This window comes from Sciurus vulgaris, assembly GCF_902686455.1.
Source record: "Sciurus vulgaris genome assembly, chromosome: 10".
NCBI classification, from domain to species: Eukaryota; Metazoa; Chordata; class Mammalia; order Rodentia; family Sciuridae; genus Sciurus; species Sciurus vulgaris.
In genome coordinates, this window is record NC_136470.1 from 22,543,917 (window position 1) to 22,568,145 (window position 24,229).

Sequence of the window (24,229 nt, forward strand, 5' to 3'; positions counted from 1 at the left end):
CATGCCTTTGGGTTGGGCATCCACAGTAACACTACAGCATCAAAGGGGAATGGTATATACATGATCAGGCTTAAGAGTGCGCAAGTAAATTAACTAAAGAATAATCCAAAATATCCATGTTTCTGCTCTTGATTCACTACTTCTCTTTCCCAAACTGCTCGTATGGCCTCATGCGAAATTCCCTAAAATCATTTGACAGGACAAGAAGATTCAAACCTGGGTTATAGAGGTTTTGCATGGTTCACAGGTACACATACAGCACTATAGTCCCTCTCTAGGACATCCACCAATGTTAATGAAGGAAATTCTCCAAGTGGGACAGGACTTCCAGCAGCATACCTGATTACTCACTTTCCTGAGAAGGAGAACTAGCCAAACATGGTACTATATTTTGATTCTTGGTTATCGCCAAAACTGATTATTATGAACTTGGAAGAAACATGATTGGCATACTGATGACAAAGCAATTTGTGATAAAAATATGTGAATACAATTCTCGGAGCTGGCAACAATATAAAGTTATTTGTGTTTGATATGAATGTTCAATAAAAAAGTAATCTCGACAAAAGAGGATTTTAATAATCAGGTGGTCAGGATGACTCATTTTATGGATCCCAGGGAGGCTCTGATTCTAAGTATCCCTGTTGTCAACCGGTGGTCTCACGAACAAAGAATCTAATCTAGGGCAAAATGGAAGGAGGTAGTGCGTATGGTTAACAATATGGACTGCCACTTACCAAAACCAACTTGACTATGGCCACAACTGAGTGACCAACTTGTCAATAGCAGAGACCAATGCTGAGTTTCTGATATGCCAGGTTGCCTAAAAGAATCAACTGCTCCCTGGCATGTAGATTGATTATGTTGGACAGTTTCCATCATGGAATCAGAATATTCTTACTGAAATAGATGCTTACTCCATACCTAGATTTTCTTTCCCTACATATAATGCTTCCCTCAAAACTACCATCTCATGAAATTATAGAATGCCTTATTCACCATTAAGGGATTCCATACAGCATTGCTTCTAACAAAGGGATTTATTTCACAGCAAAAAGTATAGCAGTGTACCCATATTTGTGGAATTTATTTATCTTACCATGTTCATTCACTGACTTAATTGCACCATTTTGCTTCCTGAACCTGAAAATTCATGAGATTTGAAGACTCCATAATTTCAAAGAAGGGATGCATAAAGATTGAATATATATATAAAATATGTATATGAATAATTTTATGGAATACAAGCGTGTGTGTGTGTGCAGGTGCGCACGGGCACGCACGCACATTTCTGTTTCCTCTGGAGAACTTTAATTAATACACCAATACATTGACTGTCTCTAACATACCAGGAGGGAAGAAGAAGGCATAAAATTGAGACAAGTGAATGCTCACAATCATGAAAAAAAAAAATGTAGTTGCCTTATGTTAGTTTCATAGATAAGGAATAAGGTATATATTTTTATGTAAATACTCAAATGCTCTTTAGCAAATAGGTGATAGAATTGGTGTGTGAACCTAGGTTTATTCTAGTTGCACATCTGGTTTATGTGTTTTCCAATATTACTTTAAGAATCTCAGTTCTATCCCCTTTTAATCCTCATTGCTAAAGTGTGGAAAATTCTTCCCTCAATTTTTTTTTTTTCTGGTAAATAAAGGCATAAATACTTTAGATTTGGAGTTGACAAGAATTTCATGGATACATCTCAGAGGGTATTTTCCCTTAAAACCTGTAGTATGTCTTCACACAAACTTTCCCACCTCCATTTGAGTAATCCTATGTATGTTTCATCCTTTCCTGCATGTTCTCTTTGAGTCTTTTGCTTACAAATAAAATGCCTTTTGCCTTCTCTGCAGACAATGCCTCCAATTGCAAAGAAAATTGCAATTTTCTTTCAGAACACTCCATTTTAAAATTACTCTCTGAAGATAATCGTAATTGCATGATATATAGATGTGACACTATACAAAAGTTTTAGGCTTGTTTTGTTAATTATTCTTTCTTTTGTATAACAATCTTTTCAAATCAGTTTCAGACTTGATCCTGAGTGACAGGAGACAGGAAGATGAGGGAAGTATGAAGTAGAAAGGAGAGATGAAACAGAAGGCATTAGAATGAATTAAATCATCAGGTTAATTTTTTTCAAATATTGAGACATCTAAATACTAGTAATATCTGTTTTACAGCATACTTTATTCATAAAAAGACAGAGCATATTAATTTTTTTTGAATTTATTATTATAGTATAGTGCCTTTACCCTGTCAAAAAGATAAAGAAAACACTGTCTCTTGAATATGATTTAAATTATTCAGAAAGAGTTAAATTCAGAAAAGCTAAAATGCACAAATGTCTTCTTTCTTGGCTATCAGATTCATGCCAAAAATTAGCATGTAAACAAAATATCATTTAAAACAGAAATATTATTTATATTTGGATAATGTTCTTCCTCATGTATTTAAAACTTATGAAGAAAAAATAGATATTTAGAATGCTGAGGACATACATAACATGAATCTTAGGACACATGTGTGTTGCCTGTATTACAAGTAAAAAATATATTATGCAATATTTTGGAAACAAACAGAATTCACTAAAATATCAACATGGTATAAATAAATTAAAAAATATATTAGATACTTAGTTTTAGCCTCTATCTTGTGGTACACTTCTTTCATTTCATTATAATTACCTTTGAATAAATATTGGATACTGAAAGAACATGTAAATGTCCTCTTGTTCATTCTACAAAGCATGTTTAATGTTATTTTTATTTAATATGTATAGCTACTTTGGAGAATTTGTAAAGATTATATTAGAAATCATCCCTTTGTTAAAAACTGACACATATTATTATTAAATGTAAAGAATGAATCACATTTTACACTGGCTTCTTAAAAAACAAAAATACCTTATCAAGCGATATGAAGAATGATTAACTTGTCTCCTTTTAAAACTCACATTTATAAGATGATAAAGTGTATAATAATGAGAACTTAAATTTGAACATGAAGTAGAAATTAATATTGGTTATTATTCAAAATTTGCTTAATATGTTTTTTAACTATTTTAATATTTCTTTTTAAGCCATAATTTGGGAGTAGGCATATTTTTATTAGTGTTCTTGCTCCAAAATTAAGTTTTGAGTAGCATCTTCTAACCTTATATTTTCTCCAATCCTGTTTTTAAAGTGCACGGTTTTTCAGAACAAGGTGTTTGGGGGGTGTGTTAAAGCATCAGCTCCTACACTTAGCAGGATGCCTGGCATTTATAAGTTGACAAATAAATATTTGGCGATTGAAAAAAAAAAATGTGCCTCAAAGCCAGTGAATTTCAAATTTAATGTGCATCAGAATAACAAGAAAGACTTTGAGTCTTGATTTATCCAATCTCTGGTGAGGTCCAGAAATTTAGATGTCTGCCAACTTCCTAGATGATGCTGTATGCTGCTATTCTATGAGCATCCTAAACATCTTAAGGGATCATGCCTTAAACAGTTCATTAACTTCTCAGAGCTGGGGACAGAGAAGTCAAAAGATTGTGATTCAGAATGATGTAAGATGGCAAAAAGCATTCTTATGAATATCTAGAGATACGTTTGAAAAAATTTTTAAACCTGAAAGTATTTGTCAAGCCACAAGTTCATTCTTTGTAAAGGCATTATTTGAAATAAACATAAAATTCAACACTTTATTAAAGTAAAAGTATCTTTACTATTAATATACAAATGGTGAAGAGTGACAATTTTGATATACCATAAGCCATACTTTCAATGTCTCTCATAAATACAAAACTTCAACATTTGCAGTATAATTTTTACAGTTTAAACATATATATACAGCATTTCATAATGACATACTATACTGAAACAATAAGAAAACCTCATGGTAGCTAACGTAAGAATATAGAATTTGAATGGGGTATATAAGTTAAAGAAAATAAAGTGTAGTATGTTTTAATGCATACTGAACACACTATAGAATTCACATAACAAAAAAAATTGTGTCTAAGAAGTTCACCTATTTCTAACAGGGGTTAGAAGCAAATGCTAAACCATGAACATTTCTTTAAGAGCTGGAACAACTACGTTTGCTCTTAGCAATATCATTTATTTCATAGTATGCATATTATTTTCCAAAAAAAATTGTAAATTGAATCATAGGTTCTATTTCTGCTAACTTTCTCTTATGGATGTCACTAGGTTTTTTTCCTTGCTATCAGTATTATTGGCCTTAACTTTCATATATGCAATGTCCCTACTCTCTGCCCCAGCATTTCTCCCAGCTAGGTCCTTCTTACTATTCCAAAAGTAGAAGTTCAGTTTGCCTTTCTGGATCCTTTCATTTCATTTTTCCTTTACTCTCCTGTCTGGCTGTGACTGAAATGCTCCAATAGTCATTGCTTTGCTTATTCTCTTCCATGGAAAGCTAAAACTATATGTCAAAGGAAAAGTGTTTTCATATCAGAGAAGAAAGTAGAGCTGTAATGATTAAATGCATATGGACAATTTTTATAATAATAATTAGAAACATTGTGTGGCCAGAAACCTGAAAATTGCCAAAAAAGAAAATTTAAAGAGGTGATATCAATTAATAGTTTATTGGTGAAATCCCAGAGAATAATGAACTTTATCTAAGAATACTTTTATTAAATAAATATTTACCATTATATATAATATAAAAGTCTCTGACTTTTATAAGAAGGGAAATAATCTTTTAGCATTCTTGTATAACATTTTCAAATAGCTGCATCTACATGGGTAAATGCAATTTTTGAAAATGAAAAGGTGGAACCTGGAAGAAAATTACATCAACTCAGCAACTACTCTGACTAGGCCCTTTTATCACTTTCTCACTGAAATATCAGCTTGGAATATCATTAAGCCCATGCATAGACCACATTCTTGAAATATTTAAATTTGGGAATTAGAGCATTTCATTTTTTTGACTTTCCACAATTTAAATTTATTGTGTCAATTTATCTATATGTAATTTCAATTTGAGAGGCTATGTAAGAATGCTCCAAAGGGTTAAAAAGAAGATGCAAATATTTCTTTCTAGGCATAAATAATGCTAACAATCTCATTTTAAAAATATTTTCACTTGCTCTTAAAGTTTGTTGAATAAGCATTCTGGATATAATTTTGTAAAAGATGTCCATGAGGAATTCAAATTGAACATTTACTTTGTTCTTCAAGAAAAATAACACTACTGATTTCATAAATAATTATAATGTTATGCCAATATTTCCTAAATTAATAAATGAAAGAATATTCCTACCACTTCAGTTGTAGATATTTTCATCAGTGATTATCTTATCATCACAAGGATGATTTTTGATCTCAAATCAAATATATATCAACAGGAATAATGAAGACCCAAGTGACACCACAGTAATTTCCCCTATTTAAAAAAATCATCTGCATCATTTGCTGCCTTTGTCTTACAACTGTCTAATGACTCAGTTCCAACAATAGCTAAAATGTAATTATTATCTAAAAGGATAGTACAGAACAAATTAAAAATATTTTGTGTACACACAAAATGAAATGTCACAAAGGCAAATGAATGAAAAGAGTATGATTTAGATTTTATATCCAAGGTAAATAAGTTTCAATTGAGATAATTCATTGAATGTAACTAAGATAGTATAATTCCAGTGTCCTACGTATAAGCAAAATATATCTGTGAGGATGGCAGTTTAAGTTGTTCTTTTGATAAAGGATGTCATGCTAATTCAAAGGCACAAATACATCTTAATTATTTAAAATACAAAGAATAAAATGAAGATATGATTATAAATTTATAATTAATTATTGGCACTAAAATAAATAATTTTATTAATAACATCTATTTCTATAAATGTTTAATTCAAATACTAACACATATGAATTTTTCTGGATTAAATAGCCTTTGAAAAAAATGCTTTTGTAGGTATTAATCATAAAAATAAAAGAAAACACAGACAGTACATTGTTAGATATTAGTATTAATAGGATGGCAATATGTCTTATCTCACAAAAATAATAAATAAATCTGTAAAAATCACAATTTCTAATTAAATTCCTTTGCAAATCATTGTTAAACAAGTTGACACACTAACCTGTGTCAATTTTTAAACAAAATATTTATTAAAATTCTGATATTACTGTTTCCTTCTATAGGTTGTCATTATTTAAATGAATATAACCTATTTAGAAATATCAGTGTTTTCAGTTATATTTTTGCTTCTTGGTTTAAAATAGCATAGGATTCAGATATCTTAACAGTATGTATATTCAATCAACTCAACATTTTATACGAACATTTAAGAGTACTTCAGACAATAAAAATAACATATGCACAGTTATATGAATGTATTTAGTATAGAATAAGAATGAAAAATAAGAAATAGGTTATTTCAGTTCTACTCCTATTTTGCAATTTACTACAAGCCATTTCTTACTTGGAAACTTACAATTAACGTAACTCAGAGCATTCCATTGAAATGTCAAAAAAGTAAAACTTTTTCACAGTAATACCTTATTTCTGCATGGCATGGATTTCAAGGACAAGAGGTAAGGATCATTCAGACAACTGATTGTGCACTTGAAACAGTCTGTTTACAATTATTTCCAAATTATCTATGAATTAATTTCAGATAATTTTTCCACACAAGTGGCAAGAAATTTAACAACAAGAAAGAAATATGTAAGTCAATGGCTTTACATGGAAAGTCCAAAGAAATGAGAAAACAGAACTTTCAAATTGAGAAAACACAAAAATATTTTGCTCTTTATTATGATTTCTCTGTTCTTGCAGTGTAGCACAAACATAACAGTGAACATGCAAAATTGTTTTCTCCATCATGGAATTCTTTCTGTATCCTTAGTGTAAAATTGTGTGGCCCTATCCATGAAAAATCAGCACTCATGGCTATTGCTTCATAAACATTTTACTAAGCTTGTCATTTTGCACAAACAAACTAATTCAAGTATTTTGACTAGTTTCAGCACATTGGTATAAAATAAAACACAGCAAAATAAACAAAATCAATGATCAGACAAAGGTAAACACCAACCATCAATCTGTCAAAAACTGGTTGGATAATCTCTGTTTTATCAGTTTATGTCAGAACAGGTATCAAGGAGAGATTCCTGCATAATAACCCCACATTTTATGGCAATGCCTTAACATGCAGATGGGCATATTCTGTCCTGCTATCAGCCAGCAAAGTGAGGAATAGTATAAAATTACTTACTTGTCTCTCCTTGGTTGACAGTTTCAAGCACTTTGTAAATAAAAATATTCGTGAGTGGCACTAATATTATATTTAATATTCATGAAATTATCTCTATAAAGAGATATTCTTAATGTGGGTCCCTCTTCATTGTTAAAATTTTCTCCAATGTTCAATTGGAATATGTTCTCATATCAGGCAATAGCTGAGCTATTCAGTTCACACCTGAAAAACCAAAGGTAATGAATGTGATGGGGCCCCAAAAACCTTTGGTTGATTAACTTAAGATATCATCTAAAACCTGCTCCCAATGGTTATGTATATTTATAGTAATACATTTTTCCTTATATATAAGTTAAATCATGTTTTAGACTTTTACCTCTGGGAGCTTGCATAGCTTGGAAGTTAATTAGTATTTTATTCTGGTACTACCAAGTGATATTAGAAAGTTAATGGTGAATAATTAAGGGAGTTTGTCAACCAAAATTTTTTATCAAAATCTTAAGATGAACTCTAGCTACAACATTCAGCATAAAAACACAGTGGCAATTCAACTGTTGATCACTGACACTTTATGGAACATTTAAATGTTAAATAACTTCTCTTCAACTAAACTTAGTTTAATTTCCATTACCCAATTTCATTCATTGAAGGACCTAAAACTTTAAGAAAGACAACATATTTATATTGTTCCCATTTCAATTTATTTTATTTGAAGCTGAGGGCAAAAGTCAATATTATTTTCACTTGTAATACATTTACTTTTTGTGTAATCCATTGTGAGTGAATATGGCATATAAAGACACGGATTCAGGGAGTCTTTTTAATCTAATTTTGCAGACAACTAATACTCGTTCAAATGGGTAACAATTTTGATTTGATACTTCAATCTATCAAAAATCAGTGTTGAAAATGTACTGTAATCATAAATTGAAAGGTTTCTCCAAAGTTTCCTCTACTTTTAATATCTGCTAAAGATTATTGGCTCCTTTAAGCCTGGCTTCCATGAAGTTCCCCTGATAAAAAGTGTAATCTCTATTATGTGCCTTCATCTTCAGCTGAAAACCACTTCATAAATCCATTTGCCCAAGAAAATTTTCATAAACATGCAGGGCTTTCTTACACATTTAGCTCACAAAGCTTTTCTTTTCTTTTGATTTTCATTACACCCTCATTTGTAAGAGAGTTTGGAATATGTTTGTTGGTGTAGGTAAGACAAAGTTCTTAAGAAATAGAGCACTTTAGCCATATAATAAATTGCAGTATTTCAATCATAGAATCAAATTGATACCCAAGAGTTGGTGTCAATCAAGTCTCTATACTGAAATTCTTAACAAAATGAACAATCACGACAACAACAACAGAAGGAAATGGACCATGGGCAGGAGTATCTGATCATATGTATATGTGTACAAGCTATTCCAAGCTAGAATATTCCCAAGAAATTAAGGTCAATGGAATAGTTTTGGTCATAGGGTCACTGCAATCCAAATGCTCTTTGTAGTGTGCATCAAGTCGCGGTAATATGGTTACGCTTTGCTGTCATCTTCTTTTGATTGGATGATGTCATTAGAAACTTTAATTTCTATAGTTTCTGGATTTAGGACTTCTTTCCCATTTTCTTCTTTTAATGGTAATTTTCTGGTAGGAAATAGAAATATAAACTTCAATTGTTAAAGCATTTTAAGAGATACTCCTTAACATTTCAGTGAATGCTCTATAGAGGTAATATGCCACAGTTATAAGGTGAGAAAAATCAAATTGTTAAAAGAACCATCAAATTAGGTTATTAGTAAAATAACCTAAAAATGAATAAAACAATATTGTCTATTGTAAAAATGTAATGTGTATTAAAAAAACATCTAGGAAAAAACTTATTTATCAAATTGAATGAAAATTGTTCAATATAGGATAGCTTAGATTTAGTAACTATTTGACACTAAAATATAACTGTTTTAAAGGTTAAATGAGCTTTTTATATATATTAAGTATATAATTTATTATCTCAAATTTTTCAAGTAAAACAATTAACATTTGCTGGAATATTCTGTTGCATACAATTCAAAAACTGTATGAAATAGCAATGTTCTTTGGAACTTAATGCAGATGAACATATTTTAGAACTTTTTGTGTTTATTATGTGTTTCTTTGGCCTCTTTTCACTATTATGTTTTCCTTGTCAATTTTTGAGAGTTGTTTCCAATAATAACCTAGAAAATAATAACAGCCTTTATTTCTTAATACTGATAATTTCACAAATTTTTATATGATCTTATGCATATGTGTACAAGTGGTTCCAAGTAAGGTCCATGGATCACTGCAATCTAAATATTCTTTGCCATTTTGATCAAGCCATTGTAGTATTGAATCAAGGTTTCCTGGTTTTCCAGTGTTTTAGCATTCACTAGTTTATAATTATATCTTTTACATGAGACTTTTTGGGGTGAAATTTCTTTCCTTGACAAAAGATTATTTTCTGCATTAAGAGAATCAAGTATGTTTACAAATCCCATTCCAATTCACCTCTGCCTTTAATTTCATCTTTTTGTGGAGGAGTTAATGTTCTAAGCTAGTTGCTATTTGTAATTCATGGTTTTGAATAAGAAGGAGAAAAATCACTTTCTTCAGCTGTGAAAACAGCCTATGATTGGAGATAAGAAAGTGAAATCAAATTATACTGTAAGGGAATGGTAGCTGGTAGAAAAATAAAGAAACTAATTTGGAAAAATAAAATTTAAAAGTCAGTTTCATACGTAGTACAGTATGATACTGTGCTATTGTTAACAGCTGCATTCAATAGAATACTACTATTACTTAAAAAGTTCTTTGATTTGAATCATTTCAATGTTATATGCATGAATGAATGCATATGTTCACCTTTGCAAGTTTAATTAGAGGACCTATTATAGTTGTAATGGAGCTATGAGGGTGGCAAACATAAATAAATAAGGGCTATAAATTATAAGTCATAATTATGTTATTTAATAGTGGAATTTTTCTGACTGTGAGGCCAAGATTTCATGGAAAATGTCTCAAGAGGAAATCAGCGTTTGATATACACAAATATTTTCATTATAAAGGAAATGATACAATTTTCCTCATAAATAATGATATTTGTAAATACATATAACAAATGATGAAAATGTCCATCATTTTGCTAATATTTATTCCAAAACAAGTAACCATTTAATCTACATACTCAGGTTCTGTTAGTGGTGTGGTTTCATTTGGCTCATTTACTGGGCTCCCATCTTCATGGTTGGTAATTCTTTCATCTTCTGTTCTCATCTCCACTATTGGTTCTTTTGATCCATCTTTCCTAGAAAGAGCAAAATAAAACAACAACAAAAAATATCTTAATGTTAGAATGTGAAAACAGATGCACTGTAGAACACAATTTAAAATCTATACTTAATCCTACCTCACTTTGAATAAGTCCAAAATGTTTGGGTTGAGAATACCAGTAAGATTTTTTTCCATTACAATTCAATTCATCATGTATTTTCACACAGAATAAATAAAAAGAAATCCCAATTTGTCCAAATGTCTTTTCATCAAGAAATTATGGATTTTTTTGCAGAAGTATTTTAAAATCTATTATATAATAACTTTTTGGAAATTAATGTATTTCTTAAATAAAATGTATAACATGAGGCATTTCTCCCCCACACATATTTTGAAATATAAAAGTATTTTAAATGTTTAAGAAATATTGGTTAACTCTTGAAATAAAACATCAGAAATATTGCATATATTTTAAAATATGGAAAATGAAACATGTATACTTTATTTTTAAAATATCTCTATTATTTTATATGAAAGATTTTACATATGTGATCACTGATTACTATATTGATATGTTTCAATATAATAATTTTAAAACAATCTTTAAATGATGTATACATAGAAAAAGATGCATTTTCACTATTCAAATATTTATCATATATTTAAAATGAACAGAGTTTTTAATAATTGGTGGAAACTTAGAAAGCCTACTGCATGTTTCCATGCCTCACATAATGAACAAAAAAAAAAAAAAAAGAATAAAGAGGTAGTCATTTGGTGATGATATAAAAAGAAATGCCATAGGTTTGGAAATTAATCACTCAATACAGATTTCAAATATATTACAGGAGAAAGAAAGAAAGAAAGAAAGAAAGAAAGAAAGAAAGAAAGAAAGAAAGAAAGAAAGAAAGAAAGAAAAGAAAAGAGGGAGGGAAAGAGGGAGGGAGGGAGGGAAGGAAGGAAGGAAGGGAAAAGAGGAAAGGAAATTTCAACTACTTAGGACACAGTCTTATTGCACAATCAATTATGATTCTATAAAACAATACTAGGAGTGATCCAAGATGGTGGACTAGAGGGTGACTGCATCTTCCTTTGCTCCAGAACCCAGGATTCAAGAAAGGGAGGCATTGAGAGACTCAGACTAACATAGAGCCGCAGGGTGAGTCTCTCCCAACAGGTGAAGCTTGGCCTGGGCGGCAGGCCCAGACAGAGGCAGCTTCTAGGAGCAGGGCAGGGCAGTTAGAGTCTTCCCCAAGCAGCCCTGCTCCCTCCAGTGACAGGCCCCTTCCAGAGCCAGCTTCTTGGAGCTGACCCGCCCATTAAGAGCTTTTCTGCACAGAGCTAGACCCCAGCCTTAGACCCAGTAGCGGGTCAAGGGCAGCTTTCTTCGGAAGCACTGCATTATCAAGTTACTCCAAGACTTCAGGCTACTGAAGGCTGGGAGGTGATATACTGGAAATCTACAGGGACACTATAAGCCAATAGATTAAATCTGCAATATCTCAGAGTCCCACTGATATCTGACCAATATGAGAAAAGAAGGGAAGAAAATATACCAAACAAACCTAGATACTATATCAATAAAACCCAATGACAGCACAGCAGAAGAAATGTCAGAAAGGGAGTTCAGAATGTACATAATTAAAACAATTAGGGAAGCAAACAAGGAGATGAAAGAGCAAATGCAGGCACTGAAGGAGGAGATGAAAGAGCAAATGCAGGCATTAAATGATTGCACCAATCAACAGTTAAAAGAGCAAATATGGGAAGCAAAAGATCATTTCAATAAAGAGTTAGAGATACTGAAAACATACAAACAGAAATCCTTGAAATGAAGGAAACAATAAACCAAGTTAAAAACTCCATAGAAAGCATAAACAACAGGATAGAATACCTGGAAAACAGAACCTCAGATATTGAAGACAAAATATTTAATCTTGAAAACAGAGTTGACCAAAGGAGAAGATGGGAAGAAATCATGAAAAGAACATACAAGAATTATGGGATAGCATGAAAAGGCCAAATTTAGGAATTATTGGGATTGAGGAAGGCTTAGAGAAACAAACCAAAGGAATGAACAATCTATTCAACGAAATAATATCAGAAATTTTCCCAAATCTGAAGAATGAAATGAAAAACCAGGTACAAGAGGCTTATAGGATTCCAAATATACAAAATTACAACAGATCCACACCAAGGCACATTATAATGAAAATACCTAACATACAAAATAAAGACAGAATTTTAAAGGCCACGAGCGAAAAGAATCAAATTACATTCAGGGGGAAACCAATAAGAATATCACCAGATTTTTCAACCCAGACCCTAAAAGCTAGAAGGGCCTGGAACAACATTTACCAAGCCCTGAAAGAAAATGGATGCCAACCAAAAATCTTATACCCAGCAAAACTTACTTTCAGATTTGACGACGAAATAAAATCCTTCCATGATAAACAAAAGCTAAAAGAATTTACAAAAAGAAAGCTGGCATTACAGAACATTCTCAGGAAATATTTCATGAGGAAGAGATGAAAAACAATGATGCAAATCAGCAACAGGAGTAACTAGCCTAAAGGAATAGCCAAAGAAAGGAGAAACCAAATCATGTCCAAAAACAAACATGAGTCAAATGACTGGGAATACAAATCATATCACAATAATAACCCTGAATGTTAATGGCCTGAACTCATCAGTCAAAAGACATAGACTGGCAGATTTGATTAAAAAGAACAATCTAACAATATGCTGCCTGCAAGAGACGCATCTCATAGAAAGAGATACCCACAGACTAAAGGTGAAAGGATGGGAGAAAATATACCATGCACATGGACACAGCAAAAAGCTGCAGTATCCATCCTCATTTCAGATTATGTGGACTTCAAGCCAAAACTAGTCAGAAGGGATAAAGAAGGACATTACATACTGCTTAAGGGAAGCATAAATCAGCAAGACATAACAATCTTAGATATCTATGCCCCGGATATTGGCTCATCCATGTATGTCAAACAAATCCTTCTCAATTCCAGAAATCAAATAGACCACAACACAATAATACTAGGCTATATTAACACACCTCTCTCACCACTGGATAGATCTTCCAAACAAAAATTGAATAAAGAAACCATTGATCTCAGTAACACAATCAACATTTTAGACTTAACGGACATATATAGAATATACCATCCAACAAAGAACAAATACACTTTCTTCTCAACAGCACATGGATCCTTCTCTAAAATAGACCCTATTTTATGCCACAAAGCTACTGTTAACAATACAAGAAGATAGATACTACCTTGTATTCTATCAGATAAAAAATGGATTGAAATTAGAAATAAATTACACAATAAAAAACAGAAATTTCTCCAATACCTAGAGATTAAATAATAAGCTATTATATGATGAATGAATAACAGAAGACATCAGGAGGGAAATTTAAAAAATTCTTAGAAGTAAACGAGAGGAAAGACACATCATATCAAAACCTCTGTGACACTATGAAAGCAGTACTTAGAGGAAGATTTATTTCATTGTGTGCATTCAACAAAAGAAGTAAAAATCAACAAATAAACGACTTAACACTACAGCTCAAAGCCCTAGAAAAAGAAGAGCAGACCAACACCAAAATAGTAGAAGACAGGAAATAGTTAAAATCACAGCTGAAATCAACGAAATTGAAACAAAAGAAACAATCTGAAAAATTAACTAAATCAATAGTTGGTTCTTTGAAAAAATAAACAAAATTGATAAACCCCTAGCCACACTAACAAAGAGAAGGCAAGAGAAAACTCAAATTACTAAAATTCGGAATGAACAAGGAAATATCACAACAGACACGAGTGAAATACAAAACATAATTAGAAGCTATTTTGAAAATCTATACTCCAACAAAACAGAAAACCTCGAAGACATCAACAAGTTTCTAGAGACAAATGAATTACCTAAACTGAACGAGGAGGACATACACAACTTAAATAAATCAATTTCAAGCAATGAAATAGAAGAGGTCATCAAAAGCCTATCAACAAAGAAAAGTCCAGGACCAGATGAGTTCTCAGCCAAGTTCTACAAAACCTTTAGAAAAGAGCTCATTCCAATACTCCTCAAAGTATTCCATGAAACAGAAGACAGAAGAAGAGGGAACCCTCCCAAACTCATTCTATGAAGCCAATATCACCCTGATACCTAAACCAGACAGAGACACATTGAGGAAAGAAAATTTCAGACCAATATCCTTAATGAACATTGACCCAAAAATTCTCAACAAAATTTTAGCAAATTGCATACAAAAATATATAAAAAGAGAGTGCACCACGATCAAATGGGTTTTATCTCAGGGATGCAAGGTTGGTGCAACATCCAGAAATCAATAAATGTCATTCACCATATCAACAGACTTAAAGTTAAGAATATGTGATTATTTCAATAAATGCAGAAAAAGCATTTGATAAAATACAGCACCCCTTCATGCTGAAAACACTAGAAAAAATAGGGATAGTGGGAACATTCCTTAACATTGTAAAGGCCATCTACGCTAAGTCCATGACCAATATCATTCTAAAGGGTGAAAAACTGAAAGCATTCCCCCTAAAACCTCGAACAGGGCAGGAATGCCCTCTTTCACCACTTCTATTCAACATCGTCCTTGAAACTCTAGCCAGAGCAATTAGACAAACCAAAGAAATTAAAGGGATACAAACAGGAAAAGAAGAACTCAAACTATCCCTGTTCGCTGATGACATGATTGTATATTTAGAGAAACCCGGAAATTCCACCAGAAAACGTTTAGAACTCATAAGTGAATTCAGTAAAGTAGCAGGTTACAAGATCAATGCTCATAAATGCAATGCATTTTTATACAAAAGTGATGAATCTTCAGAAAGACAAGTTAGAAATACTACCCCATTCACAATAGCCTCAAAAAAATAAAATACTTGGGAATCAATCTCACAAAAGAGATGAAAGACGTTTACAATGAGAACTAGAGAACACTAAAGAAAAAATTACAGAAAACCGTAGAAGATGGAAAGATCTCCCATGTTCTTGGATAGGTATTAATATTGTCAAAATGGCCATACTACCAAAAGTGCTATACAGATTCAATGCAATTCCAATTTTAATCCCAATGACATAACTTACAGAAATAGAGCAAGTAATTATGAAATTCATCTGGAAGAATAAGAAACCCAGAATAGCTAAAGCAATCCTTAGCAGAAAGAGTGAAGCAGGGGGTATCCCAATACCAGATCTTCAACTATACTACAAAGCAATAGTAACAAAAACAGCATGGTATTGGTACCAAAATAGACAGGTAGATCAATAGTACAGAATAGATGACACAGACAAAAACCCAAATAAATAAAATTTTCTCATACTAGACAAAGGTGCCAAAAATATGCAATGGAGGAAAGGTAACCTCTTCAACAAATGGTGCAGGGAAAACTGGAAATCCATAAGCAGCAGAATGAAATTAAACCCCTTTCTCTCACCCTGCACAAAACTCAACTCAAAATGGATCAAGGACCTCGGAATCACACCAGAGACCCTGCATCTTATAGAAGAAAAAGTAGGTCCAAATCTTCAACATGTTGGCTTAGGATTAGACTTCCTTAACAGGACTCCCATAGCACAAGAAATAAAAGCAAGAATCAACAACTGGGATAGATTCAAACTAAAAAGCTTTCTCTCAGCAAAGGAAACTATCAGTAATGTGAAAAAGGAACCTACAGAGTGGGAGAAAACGTTTACCACTTACACTTCAGAGAGAGCACTAATTTCCAGAATATATAAAGAACCCAAAAAACTCTATACCAAGAATACAAATAACCCAATCAACAAATGGGCTAAGGAAATGAACAGACACTTCACAGAAGAAGATGTACAAGCAATCAACAGATACATGAAAAAATGTTCAACATCTCTAGTAATAAGAGAAATGCAAATCAAAACTACCCTAAGATTCCATCTCAACCCAATTAGAATGGCAGTTGTCAAGAATACAAGCAACAATAGGTGTTGGCAAGGATGTGGGGAAAAAGGTACACTGATACATTGCTGGTGGTGTTGCAAATTAATGCAGCCACTCTGGAAAGCAGTATGGAGATTCCTTAGAAAGCTTGGAATGGAACCACCATTTGACCCAGCTATCCTACTCCTTGGCCTATACCCAAAGGACTTAAAATTAGCATACTACAGAGATGCAGCCACATCAATGTTCATAGCTGCTCAATTCACAATAGACAGATTGTGGAACCAACCTAGATGCCCTTCAATTGAAGAATGGATAAAGAAACCCTGGTATATATATATACAATGGAATATTACTCAGTCATGAAGAATGATAAAATTATGGCATTTGCAGGCAAATGGATGAAACTGGAGAATATCATGCTAAGTGAGATAAGCCAATCTCAAAAAACCAAAGGATGAATGATTTCACTGATAAGCGGATGATGACATATAATGTGGGGTGGGAGGGGTTACTGTTAGGGTAAGGGTTAGGTTTAGGGTTAGGGTTAAGGAGGGTGGCAAGAATGGAGGAAGGAAGGACTGTATAGAGGGAAAAGATAGGTGGGAGGGGTGGGAGGAAGGAAAAAATAACAGAATGAATCAAACAACATTACCCTATGTAAATTTATGATTACACAAATGGGATACCTTACTTCATGTACAAAGAAACAACATGTATCCCTTTTGTTTACAATAAAAAAAATCTGAAAAAAATTAAAAAATAAGTAAATAAATAAAACAATACTAGTTGAAAATTTACATCCCATCTGTATTCATCATCACCCAAATTTGGAAACAAACAAAAAAATCTTCTAATAAGTAGATGAACAATCTGGGTGACATCTACATAGTTGGATATTAATCATAAAAATAATTTAACTATCAAAGCATGGAAAGATAGGGAAGAACTTTAAATGCATATAGCTAGAGAAAGTAAGCCAGCTTGAAAAGCCTGTGTAATTATGTCATTGCAACTATGTGTCATTCCAGAAGAAGTAAAATATAGAGCCAAAAACAAGGTCAGTGGGGGTGGGGGTCAAGGGGAAGAAGAAATGAATACAAAAAGCACAGGAAATATTAAGGGCAGCTTAATGATACTTTGATACTGTAATGATGGATAAATGACATTGTAATTAATGCTTAAAAGGCATATAAAGTAGATTATGAACAAAACTGAACAAACAGAAAAGCTACAATGACTCAAAGATCAACAGGCCACACAAATGCTGAGATTTTCATGATAATAAAACCCTTAATCAGTGGCAGGTTTGATATTGTCACTCTAGTGTGGGCATGTCACATACACATGCATGGAAATTTGAAGAATAGGTGTTGGTAAAAATAAAAGAAAATCATAGATGTTAGTAACAAAGAACCTTTTGATTTTTTTGTTTTTGTTCAGTGTTGGGGATAAAACCCAGGGTTATACACAAGCTGTGCAAGCCATCTATTGGTCATCTGCATCTGAAGTCTTTTTCTTTGTTTATTATGAGTCATGGTTTTACTAAATTGTCCAGGTTGTTCTTCAACTTGTGATCCTCCTGCCTTATCCTCCTGAGTAGTTGTAATTATAGACATTTGTTCTCACACACTGTTAAAAACACTTTTCACTTCTTAAAATCAAATACCTGTGAGAAGCAATGTGTATATGTTTAACAACATTGTTTGACCAGGGGCTCCAGAGTAAGTAAGATCTACCCAATAGTGAAGATAACTGAAGAGCCCCTCCACATGGAACATAAATTTTATTCTGTTCTACCTTCTGCATCAATGATTTTCTGCCTGGTATTTGGGTAATGCTGGCCTCACTGAATCAGCTAGGAAGTATTCTATCTGCTTCTAAGACAGATGTGGGGGATTGACACAATTTCTTCCTGAAGGGTTTGGTAGAATCCACCATATGGCATTTGGGCCTGGAACTTTCTGCTTAGAAAGGTTATTAATTATAGATCAAATCTGTTCATTAGATATAGGTCAATTCAGATATTCTTTTGTTGCTGTTTTCATTGAAATTTCTCTATTTCATTGAGGTTATAGATATGTAGTTATCAAGTTGTTCACCTAGATCTTCATCATCCTGTCAATCATTGCAGTCTTTTGTGGATGTGTCTGGTTCATTGCTGACATTAATTTGTGTCCTATCTCTATCTTACCCTGGGTAGGAGCTTAGCAATACTACTGATCTTTTCAAAGAATCACATTTTAGTTTTGTCAATTGTTTCTGTGATTTCATCTTTCAAATTCATTTATTTGTGCTCTAATATATATGGTTTATTTTATTAAGCTTACTCTGTTAATTTGCTCGTTTTTCTAATTAGCTCTTGTTTTCTAATTTGCTCTTGTTTTTCTAAATTTAAGTAATTCATTTTAGGTCATTTTTAGCTTCTAATGTATGCATCAATACTACAGAATTCTCTGTAATAACTACTTTCACCTCATTTCCCAATTTTGATAAGCTGTGATTTACTTTCATTTATCTCAAAATAACTTTAAATATTTTATTTATTTATTTATTTATTTATTTATTCCTTTATTTGGAAGTATTATGTTGAATATTGAAGCACATGGGGTATTTTTAGCTATATTTCTTTTATTGATCTATAGTTTAATCCCATTATGGTCTCTGAGCAGATTTTGCAATTTATATTTTATACATTCTCATCAATATTATTTTAAGGACTGGGACTGTAGCTCAGTGATAGAGCATTTGTTTAGCATGTGTGAGGCACTGGGTTCAATCCTTAGTACCACATAAAAATAAAAATATATTAATAAAGGTATTGTGTTAATCTACAACTAAAAATATTTTTTTAAATATTCTTTTTTTCTTGAAATTTTTTCTGATTTTTTTTGTTTCTTTTTTTTCTTATCTCTTCTTCTTCACTCTCTTTTTTTTTCCCTTTTGATGGATCTCTCCATTTCTGATAGAGGGATGTAAAAGTTGCCAATTTTTTTAGCAGTGGATTCACATATTTCTCTCTAAGTCCTAAACCCTATTAATTTTTGCCTCACCTTTTGATGCACAGATTTCCTTATGAGTTGAATCATTTATGATTGTTTAATCCTACTTTTTATTTCCAATGACTCTCCGTGCTGTGAAGCCAGCTCTCACTGAGATAAGTATGTCCAGACATGCATTCTTTTGATTAGTGTTAACATACTGTGCATTTCTTTATCCATTTACGTTGAATCTTTATGTATTTTGTACATAAAGTAGATTTCTTGTAAAAACAGCATATTGTCATGTATCATGTAATCATGGGATTATGTTCTAAGAAATGCATCATTAGGCATTTCTGTCATTGTGGAGAATCTTGAATCTTGAATCTTGAAGTATACTCACACAAACAGATGGATTAGATCAAATATTCAACATGGCCTCATAAGGCACTCAGAAGGTGCAGTAAAATAAGAGATGTTTAAGACTATAGTCACAAAACATGCAGCTTTAATGTAAACATTTTTGATACAAATAGAAGGTATATACTCATGAATAATGACAAAGGTATTGTATAGAAAGCATGTAAGCTAGTAATAAAGTAATACATCATGATTACATTATTATTTATACTACATACCTGTATGTGCTATAATTTTATACAACTGGTGGTGCAGTGTGGGGGTAGAGACCACATGGCTGAGAGCAGCCATGTCCCTCATGGATGAGAAAAGGGTTAATTACCCATAAACTTATCTAATCAATAAACACACAAGAACCAATACCCTTTTTAAATCAGAGGGGCGTGATGGGTCTGGCCATACCAGCTCTGGCCTCTAACAACATGGAGTAGCCCAACTCACCTTTATTTTATAGTCACACAGGTAAAGGGGCCAAGAACAGGAGGGGCTTCTTCTGTGATGAACAGGATGAGGTGGAGTTAGGGAAGCCATTTTCTCAGGGAAACTAGACAGGGAACTACTCCCACAGTGCCACATACTTCCCTGCAATCTGGGACAGACCTCCGGGGCTGCTAGCTCCTGGAAGCCAGGTCTTGGTGTCCCATAGGGTCATCCTCATCTGATTCTGCTAACAAGGATGGCTCCCCACAGTGCATTTGTTTATTTACACCGGCAGAACCACAAGAACGTGATAATGCATTGTGCTCTGACATTATGAAGACTCTTTTGTCACTACTTTTTTGGCTCTAACATAATATTGTTGAACCACCCTCTTACAGTCTGTTGTTGACTGAAATACCATTACACAGTGTACTTTTGATTTTTTTCTATTCTGACACTTTTAATTATCTACTTAGACCATTGATATTTGTACAGATTTATTGATGCAGCTGAATTATTATCTACTATATTTGTAACTATTTTCTATAATTTGCCCTTGTTCTTTGTGGCTATTTTTGTCTTATTATATTTATTCTTTCATAGTTTGAATTGATCATTTTATATAATTTTTTTCTCTCATTTCTGAGCATATTAGTTGTATTTCCTTTTTTCCTTCTTTTGTTTTTACTTTTCTAAGTTGTTGTTCTAGAGTTTACAAGTAATAAAATTCTACCCTCACATAACACTATGCTGCCTCATGAGTAGTAGAAAAATACCTTATAATAATAAGTTACTTTTACTTCTTTGCTCTCATTCTTTGTATTATTGTCACCATTCATTTCACATGTAAGTAAATTACATGAATATAAACTTAAGAAAATATTCCAATATTATTTTCAATCAATTGTTATCTGTTCAATTATGAAAAAGAAAAAAAAATAAATTTACATTCACTTATTTCTTCTCTGACTCTCTTCCTTTCATTATGTGGATTTGAATTTCTGACCATTTTCCCTTTTTCTAAAGAATTTGTTTTTGCATTTCTTCCAAAATGGTTTCATTGGCATTTTTGTTTGTACAACAGTCTTTATTTCTTCTTTATTTTGAAAGGGTAATTTACCAAGGAAGAGAATTCTAGATTTATGGAGTATCTGGTCCTTTGAGATATGCTGTGACTCAGAGATTCTTTCTTCAGCTCTGTCTAGTCTACTAATAAGCACATCAAATACAGTTTTTTTATTTTTGTTACTGTTTTTCACTTTAGTACCTTTTTCCAATTCTTTAATAGATCCAATTCTCTTCTTGTTTTGTCAATCTGTAGTTACATGTTGTTTACTTTATCCATTCGAGTTCTTAACATCTTAACCATAATTGTCTTAAATTCTCGGTCTGTTAATTCCAGCATCCATGCCATTTCTAATTCTGGTTTGACATTTGCTGTCTTTCTTCATACACTACCATTTACCTTTTAATAGGCCTTGTAATTTCACCTAGTCAGCTATGATGTAATGATTAAAGTTAGATGTTATAAATTAGCCTATAACAATGAAGTAGTGGGAAGTAATATGTGGGGATCAAAAGTGATTATAGTCTTAACATGTCTGTTTACAATGAGTCTTTCTGTCTGAATATCACAAGTGCTTCTCAAGATTTCACCCCATTTAGTGGGACAAGATGGTCAGAGATGATAAGAATTGAATATTTCCTCTCTCCCAGGTTGAAAGTAGAATAAGATGTAATTGTGTATTCATTGTTCCTCCATTCAGTCAGATTCTGATAAACTTCAAGAGATTAGGCTCTGTTGAAATAGTTTCTTCCAAATGAAGACATATTTAAGAACAGAATGGTTGGTGCATTTCAAAATACTTAAAATTCCTCTCTCCCTCCCAGAAATATGGAAGGCCTGATAACTCACCCCCCCCCCAAAAAAAAAGGAAGATTAAGCTCCTAGAGGTAAAATTTTTAAGACTTTGAGACTCCATATAATCAGATCCTCCCCTGGAATTTTTATCTTTCAGATTGGTCCATTTCAACCCTGAAGAAAAAAAAAATTTTTTTTCAGGGCTTTGTGCATGTAAGGCAAGCACTCTACTCACTGAACTACTATCTCCGGCCCTCCAAACCTATAGAAATTTATCAATTACAGTTTAAGTTTTCCTACTACAGCAGTGTTTCCCAGAGAGTGTTCTGCTGGTAGGTATTTTCTCTATCATGTTGTAATTCTTTGTATGTGTCTGTACGTCATTTCAACATGGAGGGACAGTAGTTTATACTGCAACCTCACCTTTCTTACCTTTCTTACTGATATAATAATGGCTGTTTATTTTATTTTTAGTTTGTTCAGTTTTTGACTTCTTAGGAAAGACTGGCAACTTGCAAGCTTCTTACATGTTGGGCTGGAAACTGAAGTATCAATTGGGTTTTATCCATCAGTGTTACCCAGAATATACATTTTTTATATTTGATATGTATTTTCTCAGTTATTTGATCAAGACATGATTTTATAACAAACCCCCTGAACAGCTTATATCCTATCTGAAAGCCACTTTTTACCTTTCCCTGCAAACACATGCACACACACACACACACATGCACGCACACACACATGCTCAGCTTGTTCTCTTCTTTTGTATTTTGGCATTTTTATAACTGCTCAGGGTAAACCTGACCAGAGAATTCATTTCTTTTTTGTTCACTCCTATGTAACATTTAAAATTCTTAATTCATTCAGTTTTTTTAACTAAGACATCTCCTGCCTGAATAAAAGTTTGCTGGTGGCAGAGACTAAGTCTGCTTTCCATCCCAGTTGTATTCCTAGGACTGAGAATATTATGTAGCTCTTAACCAAATATTTTGTTAAGTTAAATAAATGCTTGGATAAATAAAAGAATAATTTGATAAAATAGAATTGTCAGCCATTTTAAGATAATTATAATAATGCATGATAAAGGATTAAACTAATGAGAACACAACAATGAGATTCTCTGGAATTTTACAGTAATGCTATTCTGTTACATGATGTTCTAATGTCACTAATGACCCAACGTAATCTGTTGTGTATTAAATTGATATTGTCTTATACCATTTAATAATATGAAGTGGTTAATATCTGAATGCTTGGGATCATGTTTACAAGTTAATATAAACACTCTTAATCAAACCAGTCATAGTCTATTTCCCATGGATATTTTATATCTCTTTTATGCTTATTACTACAGTTTTATTTTGTCCCACATTTTAATTGGTGCATGATAGTTGTTCATATTGGTGGGATTTGTTTTTACATATTCCTACATGCACACAACATAACAATATAATTTGGCCAACATCATTCCTCACTTACTGCATTTTTAAAAAGAGTTGAAAATTGTTTTTCCAAGGAAGAGGAAATTGTTACCCAAAATTGTATGATCAATAATAAGCATAGGATTAACCATATGTTTTCGTTTTCCCAATTCTTTAAGGTTAACCAAACTCAGCAGGATTTATAAACAGAAGTGTTCATGGACAAATTAACATGTTGTAAAGTCAAACAAAAATAAACAACAGAATTCCCATTTCACCTTGTTATTTCGTATATGGTTACCATCATCCCTCCAGTTATTCAAAACAAAAACATGAAAACATTTTTGACTTCTTTCTTCCCTTTGCCTTAAGTTAGAATCAATCAACAAGTACTTGACAGTACTTGCATTGTGTCTAGAATCTATTTACCTATATACTGATTTATTTCTGTAATAATGTTACCTCAAACCAGAAAAAATGCCTCATTTTTCTTCTGTAGTATTGCACAATATCCCTATCCCAAGTATTTTCTCTAAACCTTCCAATACTGAGTAATCCATTCTTCTACAATAGCTAAAATAATTTTCATATAAACCTCCTAACAGTTTTCTAGTTCAAACAAAAATCAGATTATTACTTGAACTGAAGACAAC

The 24,229-nt window shown here is 32.4% G+C and overlaps 1 protein-coding gene across 1 annotated transcript in view; it reads right to left on the minus strand.

The window, feature by feature from the left end:
- Positions 1-3,700: 3,700 nt before the first annotated feature.
- Positions 3,701-24,229, minus strand: part of NCAM2 (neural cell adhesion molecule 2) — a 506,280-nt gene continuing 485,751 nt past the window's right edge. Inside the window, exons 17-18 of the mRNA XM_079155716.1 lie at positions 10,417-10,536; positions 3,701-8,858 (exon numbers count right to left, since the gene is read on the minus strand). Of these exons, the coding sequence (XP_079011842.1) occupies positions 8,747-8,858; positions 10,417-10,536 (232 nt within the window). The 3' untranslated portion in view covers positions 3,701-8,746. The remainder of the gene's footprint in view (positions 8,859-10,416; positions 10,537-24,229) is intronic.